At 45.5% G+C, this 15,729-nt stretch overlaps 1 protein-coding gene across 6 annotated transcripts in view; it reads right to left on the bottom strand.

The window, feature by feature from the left end:
- The window catches only part of P4HA1 (prolyl 4-hydroxylase subunit alpha 1), a 320,719-nt gene that overhangs the window by 93,017 nt on the left and 211,973 nt on the right, over nt 1-15,729 (bottom strand). For all 6 annotated transcript variants that reach the window (XM_063961484.1, XM_063961482.1, XM_063961485.1 and 3 more), the window contains exon 4: nt 11,337-11,488. In XM_063961484.1, the coding sequence (XP_063817554.1) occupies nt 11,337-11,488 (152 nt within the window). The remainder of the gene's footprint in view (nt 1-11,336; nt 11,489-15,729) is intronic.

Genomic DNA, 15,729 nt, shown 5'->3' with positions numbered 1-15,729 from the left:
TGAACAGTTAAAGGATCCTAAGGCTAGAGAGAATGTTAAGATTGTTAATAGGGAACTGGTGGTACTGGGTTACGTATCCCCACATGGCCATCTGTAATGAGCTCTTGTACCACATTGTCAAAAGGGGTGAGGATGTGGTGGAACAGCTGGTAGTTCCCCAGCCTTATCGGAGAACAGCACTAAATTTAGCTCATAGTCACGTTACAGCAGGACATTTAGGGGCAAAAAAAACCACTGAAAGAGTTTTACAAAGGTTCTTTTGGCCAGGGGTTTATAAAGAAGTGTCTGAATATTGTTCTTCCTGTCCTGAATGCCAGTATTATGCACCTAGACCCCATTTCAGGAGCCCACTAGTTCCCATGCCTATTATAGAGGTCCCGTTTGACAGAATAGCCATGGATCTCGTGGGGCCCTTGTTAAAGTCCGCTCGGGGCCATCAGTATATCCTGGTAATTATGGACTATGCCACTCGATATCCTGAGGCTGTCCCTTTACGCACTATCACAACCAAGGCGATAGCTAGGGAGCTGGTGCAGGTTTTTAGTAGAGTGGGAATACCAAAAGAAATTTTGACTGGCCAAGGTACTCCATTTATGTCAAGGATCATGAATGAATTGTGCAAATTATTTAAGGTCACTCACCTCAGGACGTCCATCTACCATCCCCAAACTGACGGGTTGGTGGAAAGGTTTAATAAAACTTTAAAAAGTATGTTAAAAAAGGTTGTTGATAGAGATGGGAAAAACTGGGATTGTTTGTTGCCCTACTTGTTAATGGGCATCAGAGAAGTTCCTCAGTCCTCTACGGAGTTTACTCCATTTGATTTGTTGTATGGTAGACACCCCAGAGGGCTGTTGGACATTGCCAAAGAGACATGGAAAGGGCAGCCCACTCCTTATTGAACATGCAACACAAATGCAGGATAGGATTGCAGCCGTGGTACCTATTGTCAGAGAGCACATGGAACAGGCCCAAAGTGCGCAACAGAGGGTATATAACCGGAGTGCCAAGATACGGGAATTTGCTCCTGGAGATAGAGTTCTTGTTTTGCTACCCACTGTGGAAAGCAAGTTCCTAGCTAAATGGCAGGGTCCATTTGAGATTAGGGAAAAAGTGAATGGAGGTTAATTACAAAGTATACCAACCGGGAAAGAGAAAACCCGAACAAATCTACCATGTTAACTTAATCAAACCCTGGAAAGATAGGTTGTCTCTGTCAGCAGAGCCTTGCCCTTCGGTGTCTTCACCTCGGTTGCTTCCCACAGTAAAGGTGTCAGAGACATTATCAGCTGATCAGAACAATCAGGTTAAAGAATTTCTCATCCAAAATAGGGAGATATTTTCAGAGCTGCCTGGCCGAACGACCATAATAAAACATGACATTGTCACAGATCCAGGGGTCAGGGTCCATTTAAAGCAGGGGTGGGGAACCTTTTTTCTACCGAGGGCCATTTGGATATTTATAAAATCCTTGGGGGGCCATACAAAAATTCTCAACTTAAAAAATTACCCTGACCCCCAGTAGGTCTGCCCCTTAGAGGCACTGTGTGTGCGCGCCGGAGGCGCGCGCACCAAAAAAATGGGTATGGGCAAAAAAAATGGGACGTGATACACATATGCCCCCAATAGTGCAGTACCAGATCCACAATTGCCCCCACAGTGCCAGGTATACAAATGCCCCCCACAGTGCCAGGTATACAAATGCCCCCCACAGTGCCAGGTATACAAATGCCCCCCACAGTGCTAGGTATACAAATGCCCCCCACAGTGCCAGGTATACAGATGCCCCTCACAGTGCCAGGTATACAAATGCCCCACAGTGCCAGGTATACAGATGCCCCCACAGTGCCAGGTATACAGATGCCCCCACAGTTCCAGGTATACAGATGCCCCCCACAGTGCCAGGTATACAGATGCCCCCCACAGTGCCAGGTATACAGATGCCCCCACAGTTCCAGGTATACAGATGCCCCCACAGTTCCAGGTATACAGATGCCCCCCACAGTGCCAGGTATACAGATGCCCCCCACAGTGCCAGGTATACAGATGCCCCCACAGTGCCAGGTATATAGATGCCCCCACAGTGCCAGGTATACAGATGCCCCCACAGTGCCAGGTATACAGATGCCCCCACAGTGCCAGGTATACAGATGCCCCCACAGTGCCAGGTATACAGATGTCCCCACAGTGCCAGGTATACAGATCCCCCCCCCCCACAGTTCCAGGTATACAGATGCCCCCACAGTGCCAGGTATACAAATGCCCCTCACAGTGCCAGGTATACAAATTCCCCTCACAGTGCCAGGTATACAAATTCCCCCACAGTGCCAGGTATACAGATGCCCCCCACAGTGCCAGGTATACAGATGCCCCCCACAGTGCCAGGTATACAATTGCTCCTCACAGTGCTTCTTTCGGCGGGACACAGAGGAGAGCGCGGCTATGTTGGGCGGCGGCGTGTAGGACTTGAAACCAGCCGCCGGTTCGAGAGACAATCCGAGCTCGCGGACCGGCAGCTGCGGCTCCTGATTGGCTGCCGGTCCACGAGCTCTGATTGGTTCACGAACCGGCGGCTGGTTTCTAGTCCTACACGCCGCCGCCATCCGCCGCGCTCTCCTCCTGAGTCCCTGTCCTGACAGCTGAGACACGCTGCCGCCGGACTGAGCTGCGGCGTGTCTCACAGAGAAGCGGGTGGGCCGGAGCAAACGGCTTCGCGGGCCTTATACGGCCCGCGGGCCGGAGGTTCCCCACCCCTGATTTAAAGCCATATAGGATTCCTGAAGCTCAGCGAGAAGCTGTTTCTAAAGAAGTTAAAAAGATGTTAGAACTTGGGGTCATAGAGGAATCTAATAGTGAGTGGTCCAGTCCCATAGTTCTCATCCCGAAGCCAGACGGTAGCATACGCTTCTGTAATGACTTTCGTAAGTTAAATGAGGTGTCCAAATTTGACGCATACCCCATGCCCCGTGTAGATGAGCTTAAAGAAAGTCTGGGAACAGCCAGGTTTCTCACCACGTTAGACCTGACCAAAGGTTACTGGCAAATACCTTTAACTGATAGCGCAAAAGAAAAAACAGCCTTTTCGGTTCCGGTGGGGCTGTACCAGTATAAGATGTTACCCTTTGGGTTGAATGGGGCTTCAGCACCCTTTCAATGGGCAATGGATAAAATTTTGAGGCCCCATAGAAAATATGCAGCTGCCTATTTGGATGATGTGGTAATTCACAGTACGGACTGGGGATCCCATTTGGTTAAAGTACAAGCCGTACTGGACTCAATTAGAGAAGCAGGGTTAACTGCTAACCCAAAGAAGTGCTGCCTCGCAATGGAGGAGGTTAAATACTTGGGCTTCACCATAGGCAGAGGTCTGATTAGGCCCCAATTGAATAAAATTGATGCTATTCAAAACTGGTCTCGTCCAGTGAATAAAAAACAGGTAAGGGCTTTTTTGGGAATAACTGGGTACTATAGACTGTTTATTCCCAATTTTGCGACCACAGCAGTGCCGTTGTCAGACCTTACCAAAGAAAAGCAGTCAATTATGGTGAAATGGAACCCTGATGCAGAAAAAGCGTTCCAAGCGTTAAAAGTGGCTTTGTGTTCACAACCTGCATTGATAACACCAGATTTTTCAAAAGAATTTGTTGTACAGACAGATGCCTCAGAGGTAGGGATAGGGGCTGTGTTGTCCCAAACCAGAGATGGGGACGAACACCCTATCATTTATTTGAGTAGGAAACTCAATGAGCATGAAAAAAGGTATGCCATTGTGGAAAAGGAGGCTTTGGCCATTAAGTGGGCGCTAGATACCTTGAGATATTACCTCTTGGGTAGACAATTCAGACTAGTGACAGATCACGCCCCTTTAAAATGGATGTATGTAAATAGAGGTCAGAATGCTCGGTTAACTATATGGTTTCTAGCATTGCAGGATTTTAAGTTTACTGTTGAACATAGACCGGGTACACAATTGGCCAGCGCAGATGCATTGTCCCGCATCTTCTGTTTGGGGGCTACAAGTGTTCCGGCCCCTAGGTCGAAACAGGGGAAGGGGATATGTTACAAGAACACTGGAATAGTGTTTGAGGGCAGGTATGTTTGTCCTAGGTTCTTGTCTTACATGTATTAGAAAAATTAAAACTTCCATGAAAATGTTTTGTTTTGTTAGAACCTTTTCAGTTGTTGGAAAAGTTGGAAGAGGGCCCTGAGAGAGAGAGGGGGCAAGTTCCAGACATTGAGCCCAGTTCAGATCTTTGGCCTCACAGAGGGCTAATCAGGGCTTTCAGCTGTGCAAGAGCCTTAAACCTGCATTTTGAAATGTTAAAAAAAAAAAATATGTTCCAAATATGATGGTTTATTATGGTAAAAACTACTAGACTTGAATTTTAATTGCAGGAAGTGAGGTCACTATTGATTTGAATAAATAGCAGGTACAGGTATCTGAATTAGATATCCGGATCCGGTTTGCTGCATGTGCTTCTACATGTGCTTTTCTCTGATAGCTGCAGTAAGTATGTCTTCTTTTGGATGCATGGTTTGAAACTTTATATACATTTAGAATTGCACTTTGTACTAATTAGTTATTCTAATATGTCTACTAGTATCTATTTAGTAGACTGGAGTATGTAATTGATGGTACATATAAACAATAGTTTACATGAATATATCGTTTTTCACATTGTAATTTTATGTATTGCTACTGTAGATTAATTGTTTGTAAAATGATCCACAATAAGAGACAATATTGTATTCTAGGATTCTACTCAGAGAAAATATCTGTGACTACACAAACTGCAATCAGGCTCAATATAAGGAGATGAACATTCGTAGAGAAGGCTTTTAATAAAAGTTTTTTGGGCTTGGTATGTATATTATTGAGAGGACACCATTTCTGATATCCCCCATTTAAAAATATGCCTAATTGTCAATATCTATAGGTCCCATTACCTTATAATTACTTCAGGTGGACCATTTTAACAGAAATAATGCATTATATATATGGATTGTGGACGTCCCTATTTAGGAAGGACTTTTTTTGGTTTGTATTCCTCTTCTATATTAGATAAACTCCCACAGACTATAAAGTCTTATTTTACATGTTTTGATCACCCATTTTACTTTTATGGTGATACCATATATGAACCCCTGAGGAAGTCATTTTGATGAAACGCCTTGGGTTAAATCAGCTAGGGTTTCTCATTCAGTTCGCCATCACACCCTTTGAGCTCACATCTGAGAAGGAGAGGGTGTCGATTTCCATCTTCATCTGTTTGGAACCGATAAAGAATTTCCTGGCTGTATCTCAATGTATTGTTTTATGATGTTCATGTGAACACGTGGAATTTTATGCACTTTAATAAAAGTCTTTGGTATCATGTTTAATTAGGCCTTCGGCCATTTTTTTGCGTGTATCTCCAGTGTGAGGGTATTTGCAGGTGACATATTTAAAAACCCACACCTTGGAGGATTGTTCACTGAACACATATGAAAATCAGGAAATACTGAATTCAAGCACGGAATACGGCTTTACTGAGCGCAATTGGTTTCTGCCTGTATTATTTATATATTTTATATAATAAGAATTTACTTACCGATAATTCTATTTCTCATAGTCCGTAGTGGATGCTGGGAACTCCGAAAGGACCATGGGGAATAGCGGCTCCGCAGGAGACTGGGCACAAAAGTAAAAGCTTTAAGACTAGCTGGTGTGCACTGGCTCCTCCCCCTATGACCCTCCTCCAAGCCTCAGTTAGGATACTGTGCCCGGACGAGCGTACACAATAAGGAAGGATTTTGAATCCCGGGTAAGACTCATACCAGCCACACCAATCACACCGTACAACCTGTGATCTGAACCCAGTTAACAGCATGATAACAGAGGAGCCTCTGAAAAGATGGCTCACAACAATAATAACCCGATTTTTGTAACTATGTACAAGTATTGCAGACAATCCGCACTTGGGATGGGCGCCCAGCATCCACTACGGACTATGAGAAATAGAATTATCGGTAAGTAAATTCTTATTTTCTCTGACGTCCTAGTGGATGCTGGGAACTCCGAAAGGACCATGGGGATTATACCAAAGCTCCCAAACGGGCGGGAGAGTGCGGATGACTCTGCAGCACCAAATGAGAGAACTCCAGGTCCTCCTCAGCCAGGGTATCAATTTTGTAGAATTTTACAAACGTATTTGCTCCTGACCAAGTAGCTGCCCAAGATGAGCCCATCTTCCTTGTGGAGTGGGCATTTACAGATTTTTGGCTGTGGCAGGCCTGCCACAGAATGTGCAAGCTGAATTGTACTACAATTCCAACGAGCAATAGTCTGCTTAGAAGCAGGAGCACCCAGCTTGTTGGGTGCATACAGGATAAACAGCGAGTCAGATTTTCTGACTCCAGCCGTCCTGGAAACATATATTTTCAGGGCCCTGACAACGTCTAGCAACTTGGAGTCCTCCAAGTCCATAGTAGCCGCAGGCACCACAATAGGTTGGTTCAGGTGAAACGCTGAAACCACCTTAGGGAGAAACTGAGGACGAGTCCTCAATTCCGCCCTGTCCGAATGGAAAATCAGATAAGGGCTTTTACAGGATAAAGCCGCCAATTCTGACACGCGCCTGGCCCAGGCCAGGGCCAACAGCATGACCACTTTCCATGTGAGATATTTTAACTCCACAGATTTAAGTGGTTCAAACCAATGTGACTTTTTGGGACCCAAAAACTACATTGAGATCCCAAGGTGCCACTGGAGGCACAAAAGGAGTCTGTATATGCAGTACCCCTTTTACAACGTCTGAACTTCAGGGACTGAAGCTAGTTCTTTTTGGAAGAAAATTGACAGGGCCGAAATTTGAACCTTAATGGACCCCAATTTCAGGCCCATAGACACTCCTGTTTGCAGGAAATGTAGGAATCGACCCAGTTGAATTTCCTCCGTCGGGCCTTACTGGCCTCGCACCACGCAACATATTTTTGCCAAATGCGGTGATAATGTTTTGCGGTTACATCCTTCCTGGCTTTGATCAGGATAGGGATGACCTCATCCGGAATGCCTTTTTTCCTTCAGGATCCGGCGTTCAACCGCCATGCCGTCAAATGCAGTCGCGGTAAGTCTTGGAACAGACAGGGTCCTTGCTGAAGCAGGTCCCTTCTTAGAGGTAGAGGCCACGGATCCTCCGTGAGCATCTTTTGAAGTTCCGGTTACCAAGTCCTTCTTGGCCAATCCGGAGCCACGAATATAGTGCTTACTCCCCTCCATCTTATCAATCTCAGTACCTTGGGTATGAGAGGCAGATGAGGGAACACATACACTGACTGGTACACCCACGGTGTTACCAGAGCGTCTACAGCTATTGCCTGAGGGTCCCTTGACCTGGCGCAATACCTGTCGAGTTTTTCCCAACGGTTTATAATCATGTGGAAGATTTCTGAGTGAAGTCCCCACTCTCCCGGGTGGAGGTCGTCCCGGAATTGCTGACAGTGCTATCACATGATTTTCCGCCCAGCGAAGAATCCTTGCAGCTTCTGCCATTGCCCTCCTGCTTCTTGTGCCACCCTGTCTGTTTACGTGGGTGACTGCCGTGATGTTGTCCGACTGGATCAACACCGGCTGACCTTGAAGCAGAGGTCCTGCTAAGCTTAGAGCATTGTAAATGGCCCTTAGCTTCAGGATATTTATGTGAAGTGATGTCTCCAGGCTTGACCATAAGCCCTGGAAATTTCTTCCCTGTGTGACTGCTCACCAGCCTCGCAGGCTGGCATCCGTGGTCACCAGGACCCAGTCCTGAATGCCGAATCTGCGGCCCTCTAGAAGATGAGCACTCTGCAACCACCACAGGAGGGACACCCTTGTTCTTGGTGACAGGGTTATCCGCTGATGCATCTGAAGATGCGACCCGGACCATTTGTCCAGCAGGTCCCACTGGAAGGTTCTTGCGTGGAATCTGCCGAATGGGATTGCTTCGTAGGAAGCCACCATTTTACCCAGAACCCTTGTGCATTGATGCACTGAGACTTGGCTCGGTTTTAGGAGGTTCCTGACTAGCTCGGATAACTCCCTGGCTTTCTCCTCCGGGAGAAACACCTTTTTCTGGACTGTGTCCAGGATCATCCCTAGGAACAGAAGACGAGTCGTCGGAACCAGCTGCGATTTTGGAATATTGAGAATCCAATTGTGCTGCCGCAACACTACCTGAGATAGTGCTACACCGACCTCCAACTGTTCCCTGGATCTTACCCTTATCAGGGAATCGTCCAAGTAAGAGATAACTAAAATTCCCTTCCTTCGAAGGAATATCATCATTTCGGCCATTACCTTGGTAAAGACCCGGGGTGCCGTGGACCATCCATACGGCAGCGTCTGAACTGATAGTGACAGTTCTGTACCATAAACCTGAGGTACCCTTGGTGAGAAGGGTAAATTTGGACATGAAGGTAAGCATCCTTGATGTCCCGAGACATCATGTAGTCCCCTTCTTCCAGGTTCGCAATCACTGCTCTGAGTGACTCAATCTTGAATTTGAACCTCTGTATGTAAGTGTTCAAAGATTTTAGATTTAGAATCGGTCTCACCGAGCCGTCCGGCTTCGGTACCACAACAGTGTGGAATAATACCCCGTTCCCTGTTGCAGGAGGGGTACCTTGATTATCACCTGCTGGGAATACAGCTTGTGAATGGCTTCCAAAACTGTCTCCCTGTCAGAAGGAGACATCGGTAAAGCCGACTTTAGGAAACGGCGAGGGGGAGACGTCTTGAATTCCAATTTGTACCCCTGAGATATCACCTGAAGGATCCAGGGGTCTACTTGCGAGTGAGCCCACTGCGCGCTGAAATTCATTGAGACGGGCCCCCCACCGTGCCTGATTCCGCTTGTAAAGCCCCAGCGTCATACTGAGGGCTTGGCAGAGGCGGGAGAGGGTTTCTGTTCCTGGGAACTGGCTGATTTCTGCAGCCTTTTTCCTCTCCCTCTGTCACGGGGCAGAAATGAGGAACCTTTTGCCCGCTTGTCCACGAAAAGACTGCGCCTGATAATATGGCGTCTTCTCATGTTGAGAGGCGACCTGGGGTACAAACGTGGATTTCCCAGCTGTTGCCGTGGCCACCAGGTCTGAAAGACCGACCCCAAATAACTCCTCCCCTTAATAAGGCAATACTTCCAAATGCCGTTTGAAATCCGCATCACCTGACCACTGTCGTGTCCATAACCCTCTACTGGTAGAAATGAACAACGCACTTAGACTTGATGCCAGTCGGCAAATATTCCGCTGTGCATCACGCATATATAGAAATGCATCTTTTAAATGCTCTATAGGCAAAAATATACTGTCCCTATCTAGGGTATCAATATTTTCAGTCAGGGAATCCGACCACGCCAACCCAGCACTGCACATCCAGGCTGAGGCGATTGCTGGTCGCAGTATAACACCAGTATGTGTGTAAATACATTTTAGGATACCCTCCTGCTTTCTATCAGCAGGATCCTTAAGGGCGGCCATCTCAGGAGAGGGTAGAGCCCTTACAAGCGTGTGAGCGCTTTATCCACCCTAGGGGGTGTTTCCCAACGCACCCTAACCTCTGGCGGGAAAGGATATAATGCCAATAACATTTTAGAAGTTATCAGTTGTTATCGGGGGAAACCCACGCATCATCAAACACCTCATTTAATTTCTCAGATTCAGGAAAACTACAGGTAGTTTTTCCTCACCGAACATAATACCCCTTTTTGGTGGTACTCGTATTATCAGAAATGTGTAAAACATTTTTCATTGCCTCAATCATGTAACGTGTGGCCCTACTGGAAGTCACATATGTCTCTTCACCGTCGACACTGGAGTCAGTATCCGTGTCGGCGTCTATATCTGCCATCTGAGGTAACGGGCGCTTTAGAGCCCCTGACGGCCTATGAGACGTCTGGACAGGCACAAGCTGAGTAGCCGGCTGTCTCATGTCAACTACTGTCTTTTATACAGAGCCGACACTGTCACGTAATTCCTTCCAACAGTTCATCCACTCAGGTGTCGACCCCCTAGGGGTGACATCACTATTACAGGCAATCTGCTCCGTCTCCACATCATTTTTCTCCTCATACATGTCGACACAAACGTACCGACATACAGCACACACACAGGGAATGCTCTGATAGAGGACAGGACCCCACTAGCCCTTTGGGGAGACAGAGGGAGAGTTTGCCAGCACACACCAGAGCGCTATATATATATATACACAGGGATAACCTTATATAAGTGTTTTTCCCCTTATAGCTGCTGTATTGTTTATACTGCGCCTAATTATTGCCCCCCTCTCTTTTTTAACCCTTTCTGTAGTGTAGTGACTGCAGGGGAGAGCCAGGGAGCTTCCCTCCAACGGAGCTGTGAGGGAAAATGGCGCCAGTGTGCTGAGGAGATAGGCTCCGCCCCGTTATCGGCGGCCTTATCTCCCGTTTTTTTATGTATCCTGGCAGGGGTTAAATGCATCCATATAGCCCAGGAGCTATATGTGATGTATTTTTTTTTTTTGCCATATAAGGTATTTTTATTGCGTCTCAGGGCGCTCCCCCCCAGCGCCCTGCACCCTCAGTGACCGGAGTGTGAAGTGTGCTGAGAGCAATGGCGCACAGCTGCGGTGCTGTGCGCTACCTTATTGAAGACAGGACGTCTTCTGCCGCCGATTTTCCGGACCTCTTCTGCTCTTCTGGCTCTGTAAGGGGGACGGCGGCGCGGCTCTGGGACCCATCCATGGCTGGGCCTGTGATCGTCCCTCTGGAGCTAATGTCCAGTAGCCTAAGAAGCCCAATCCACTCTGCACGCAGGTGAGTTCGCTTCTTCTCCCCTTAGTCCCTCGATGCAGTGAGCCTGTTGCCAGCAGGACTCACTGAAAATAAAAAACCTAATTTAAACTTTTACTCTAAGCAGCTCAGGAGAGCCACCTAGATTGCACCCTTCTCGTTCGGGCACAAAAATCTAACTGAGGCTTGGAGGAGGGTCATAGGGGGAGGAGCCAGTGCACACCAGCTAGTCTTAAAGCTTTTACTTTTGTGCCCAGTCTCCTGCGGAGCCGCTATTCCCCATGGTCCTTTCGGAGTTCCCAGCATCCACTAGGACGTCAGAGAAATATATATACATATACACATACATACATACATACATACATACATACATATATATACACACACACATATGCATAGATACACACATACATATATACATACACACACACACACACACGTTCGCCATAGTATGTCATTGATATGATGTACAGTACACTTATCACACACACACACACACACACACACACACACACACACACTGCATCTGCAATGTGCTGATTAGGTCTTTACCATCTGACATATCCTTGAGCACCAGATTCTCGACTTCTAGCCATTCCGTATTGAGCCTCTTCATTAATTTGAAAGCATTGACTGGGTGACCCAGGAACCCCTCTGGGTCCTTTATAGCAATTTCTGACACTGCATCAAATTTCTCCGCCCATCTGAAACAAAACAAAAACAAAAAGGAAGGTCACCTTAGAAAAAGCCTCAGCATCTCCCACAGATCATAGAATCAGCTAGAGCATTATCCTTAAAATGGCAATAATGGTTCCTTTCAGTAACACACATGGAACAGCTGAATCTGTCCAAGTCGGCCGTACACAAACAAATGTGAGCTTATTAATTGGTTTTGAGAAGAGTCACTAAATGTGGCCTTGCATTGAATAGGGGTGTTCTCCTTAATGAAATACAAACACATTGTATAGTTCAAATACTTACGGAACACAAAAAATTATAAAAAAATTTTTTAGTCAGATGGGCTAAGTGATTAATATGTTGGGCAAATAAAATCTACATACAGTAAGTTATAGGAGACACACATGCTGTAGTGTGTTCTTCTTACAAGTCAGACAAGGTCTCCAAAAGGAGTAATAGGAAGAAGGGAGTGTGTCACTGGTAAGTCAAATCAGATGTAATGCTTACAATATATGGTGTTTAAAAAGAAGCCAGGCGTTGTAATTATAATGTTGACAATGTACAGAATGTTGAAAATGTTTGCAATGTCAACAATCTGCATGGACTGGAGGAAGAGGGCTACATTAGGCACTAGGGGAGGGTTAGGGGTTAGGGTTAGCTTTATACTCCCAGCCTGGAAATGCAGCTGGATCCACCAGAAGTGTTCATCACCTGCCTACCAAATCAGGTGGGTGACTGCTAGAGCACCAGGGACGTTCTGTCAACACCCTTACGTCGATGAATTATTATTATTGTCTATATGATGATTGTTGATGTGGTCAATGTATACATGCCAAGCAGGTCAACATTATGGCCCTGTTGACAATATATACCACACCCAGTTTACAGCGCTTCTTGTTTTCTTAATGGAATAATACATTGAATAGGCTGATTGGTTGGTGTGATGAAATAACAGAAGCTTTATAGCTGGGATACTTGGTTTCATCTTTCCTGTACTGATATGCGATAAGAAACAATTAACCAATACCCCCTAAAGTATATACATTTATTGAAAGTACAACCTAATATTAAGAAATGTAATCTTTTTTATTTTAATATTTATACTAGATGTAAAGCATCATGTGTAAAGTTATAATGCCGACATGATCAGTATGCTTTAAATAGCATTACTACACAGTGTCTGTGTTCTCTGGTCGGCATTATGCGGTCAACATTTTGACTGTCGACAGTATTGGTTGATTTTTAGGAGTGTAAAAGAAATCCCAGCACATCACCTATACTACAATGTTCCACACATTTGTAATACATACACAAAGGACAGCAATTGTTAGGATAAATATTCTAGTTTTAGTTATAAAAAGAAAGAAAAAGTATATAAAGCAGTAGTGTACAGAAGAATGTGTAATACCATTAAACATTTCTCTGTTATTATTATTTTTAAATTATAGAACAAAATATAGAAAGATCCATAAGAAAAGGGGTCTATATTAAAAGGATCACTCAAAACTAATATATTACACACACATCAATACTCCCATTATATAAATCACTAGTGAGGCCACATCTTGAATACTGTGTTCAATTTTGGGCACCATATTACAAAAAGGATATCCTGGAGCTAGAAAAGGTTCAGAGGCGGGCGACCAAACTAATCAAGGGCATGTAGATGCTGGAATACAAGGAAAGGCTTGCAAGGCTAGGCATGTTTACATTGGAAAAGAGGAGACTAAGAGGGGACATGATCAACATCTACAAATATATAAGGGGTCAATACACAGAGCTTGGGAGGGACCTGTTTTCTATAAGATCAGCACAGAGAACACGTGGTCACTCGCTTAGGTTAGAGGAGTTTCCGCACATTGAGGCGAAAAGGTTTTTTCACAGTAAGGACAATACGTGTTTGAAATTCCCTGCCTGAGAGTAGTAACTGCGGACTCAGTCAACACCTTTAAGAATGGGTTAGATAAATTCCTATTGGATAAAGATATTCAGGATTATGGTGCGTAGGCACGCATTATAGTTAATTTAACTAGTCCTAACATAAAAATAACTAGTCCTATAATAAGACTGCATAGGAGACCTCAAATAGGTTGAACTCGATGGACAATTGTCTTTTTTGAACCTTAGTTACTATATATAATTTATGCATAAAAAATAATAATAATCCATATCCGTATAGTTGCTGCTAAAAATAGGATTTTGGTACTTACCAGGTAAATCCTTTTCTTTGAATCCATAGGGGGCACTGGAGTACTCTAGGGATATGGACGGTTCCACAGGAACTAGGCACTGAATAGTTAAACTTTGACTATACCTCCCCTCCATATCCCAGAGTACCTCAGTGTTTTTTTACTGAGCCGAACTGGAGCTATAGAGGTTGACAATGGAGAAATACATATAACCAAAAACGGACAACAATAAAGTTGACACAAACGAAACGGACAACTAACAGTTGACACCAACCCGATAGAATTTCTAATTTGAAACAGTCGGTAAGAGTGTGTTACCATAAAATTCCCTGCACTTACCACAACCTGGTAAACAACTGCTCTGGGTGGGCGTCCAGTGCCCCCTATGGATTCAAAGAAAAGGATTTACCTGGTAAGTACCAAAATCCTATTTTCTTTTTCATCCACTAGGGGTCACTGGAGTACTCTAGGGACGTACCAAAGTTTCCCCCCTGGGCGGGAGAGCTGTTTGGCACTTGTAACACTAGACGGCCAAAGCTAGATGCTGATGCCGCAAAAGTATCAAACCTGTAAAAGCGCACAAACATGTGCACTGAAGACCACGTAGCCGCACTGCAAAGCTGTGTCATAGAACTCCACGACCAGCTGCCCATGACATTCCCGGAGAACGTGTGGAATGAGCTGTTACTGATGTAGGCGGCTGTAATCTAACACGAAGGTAAGCCTGACGTATGGTCAGTTTTATCCATCTGGATAAGGTCTGCTTAGAAGGTGGCCAACCCATCTTGGCCGCATCATAGAGAATAACAACGTATCCGTCTTAGGAACTGTAGACGTTCGGAATACATAAACTCGTAATGTGCGTACCACAACCAAAATTCCAGAATCTCCTGTTAACACAGGAACTACTATTGGATGATTGATGTGAAAAGAGGACACTACTTTTGGCAGGAAAGCGGGATTCGTCTAAAATTCCGATACGGTGGATTGAATGACAAGGCACCCAAAACTGAAACCCGCCCTGCCGAAGCTAAGGCTAGGAGAGAAATTGTTTCCCAAGTGAGAAACTTAATATCCACTTGTTGTAAGGGTTCGAAACAAAAAGACTTTAAGAAATCTAAAACCAGATTCAAGTCCCATGGCGCAGTAAGTGGAGTGAAATGGAGGCTGTACTTTGAGGACACCCTGCATAAAGGTGTGTACCGACGGCAATAGAGCCAATCTTCTTTGAAAATAAATTGACAACGCAGATATCTGCACCTTTAGTGTGGATAAACGCCGACCTCCATCTAACCCCATCTGTAGACATAACAAAAGACGGGATAACTTGAAAGATGATGTCGGAAACTTCCGAACTTCACACCAACCTATATAGGCACACCAAATTCTGTAATAATGAGCTGCCGTAACCGGCTTCCTAGCTTGTAACATGTTTGGTATAACCTATTCTGGAATGCCCTCTCTTTTTAAGAGGGCTGTCTCAACAGCCACTCCGTCAACGCAGCCGCGCTAAATCGGAGAAAAAGAACGGACCCTGTTGTAACAGGTCCGGACGCAGTGGGAGCGGCCAAGGAACGTCCGCGAGTAGACCGCGGAGATCCGAAAACCAAGCTCTCCGAGGCCAATGAGGCGCCACTAGTATGACTGTGACGGACTCTTTTGGTCCGTTTTAGCAACAGAGGGAGCAGCGGAAAACGGTGGAAACAGATACATGAGACTGTATGGCCACTTGATTGTGAGAGCATCCACCGCCACTGCCTTTGGATCTCTCGTTCTGGACACGTACTGGGGCGTTTGATAATTGTGGCGAGATGCCATCAGGTCCACTTGCGGGTAACCCTACTTCTGGACCAGCATGTGAAACACTCCTGGATTTAATGCATATCCTGGATAAAAATCCTGGCAGCTGAGATAATCCGCCTCCCAGTTGTCCACTCCCGGAATGAATACTGCTGACAAAATCATCTCGGTCCAATTGAGGACTCGAGCTACTTCCCGCATTGCCATGCGGCTTTTCGTTCCTCCTTGTTTGTTGATGTATGCGACCACCGTCGCATTGTCTGACTGCACCTGAACAG

Source organism: Pseudophryne corroboree, chromosome 3 (assembly GCF_028390025.1).
Source record: "Pseudophryne corroboree isolate aPseCor3 chromosome 3, aPseCor3.hap2, whole genome shotgun sequence".
Lineage (NCBI taxonomy): Eukaryota > Metazoa > Chordata > Amphibia > Anura > Myobatrachidae > Pseudophryne > Pseudophryne corroboree.
This window is presented reverse-complemented; position numbering and strand designations above follow the sequence as displayed.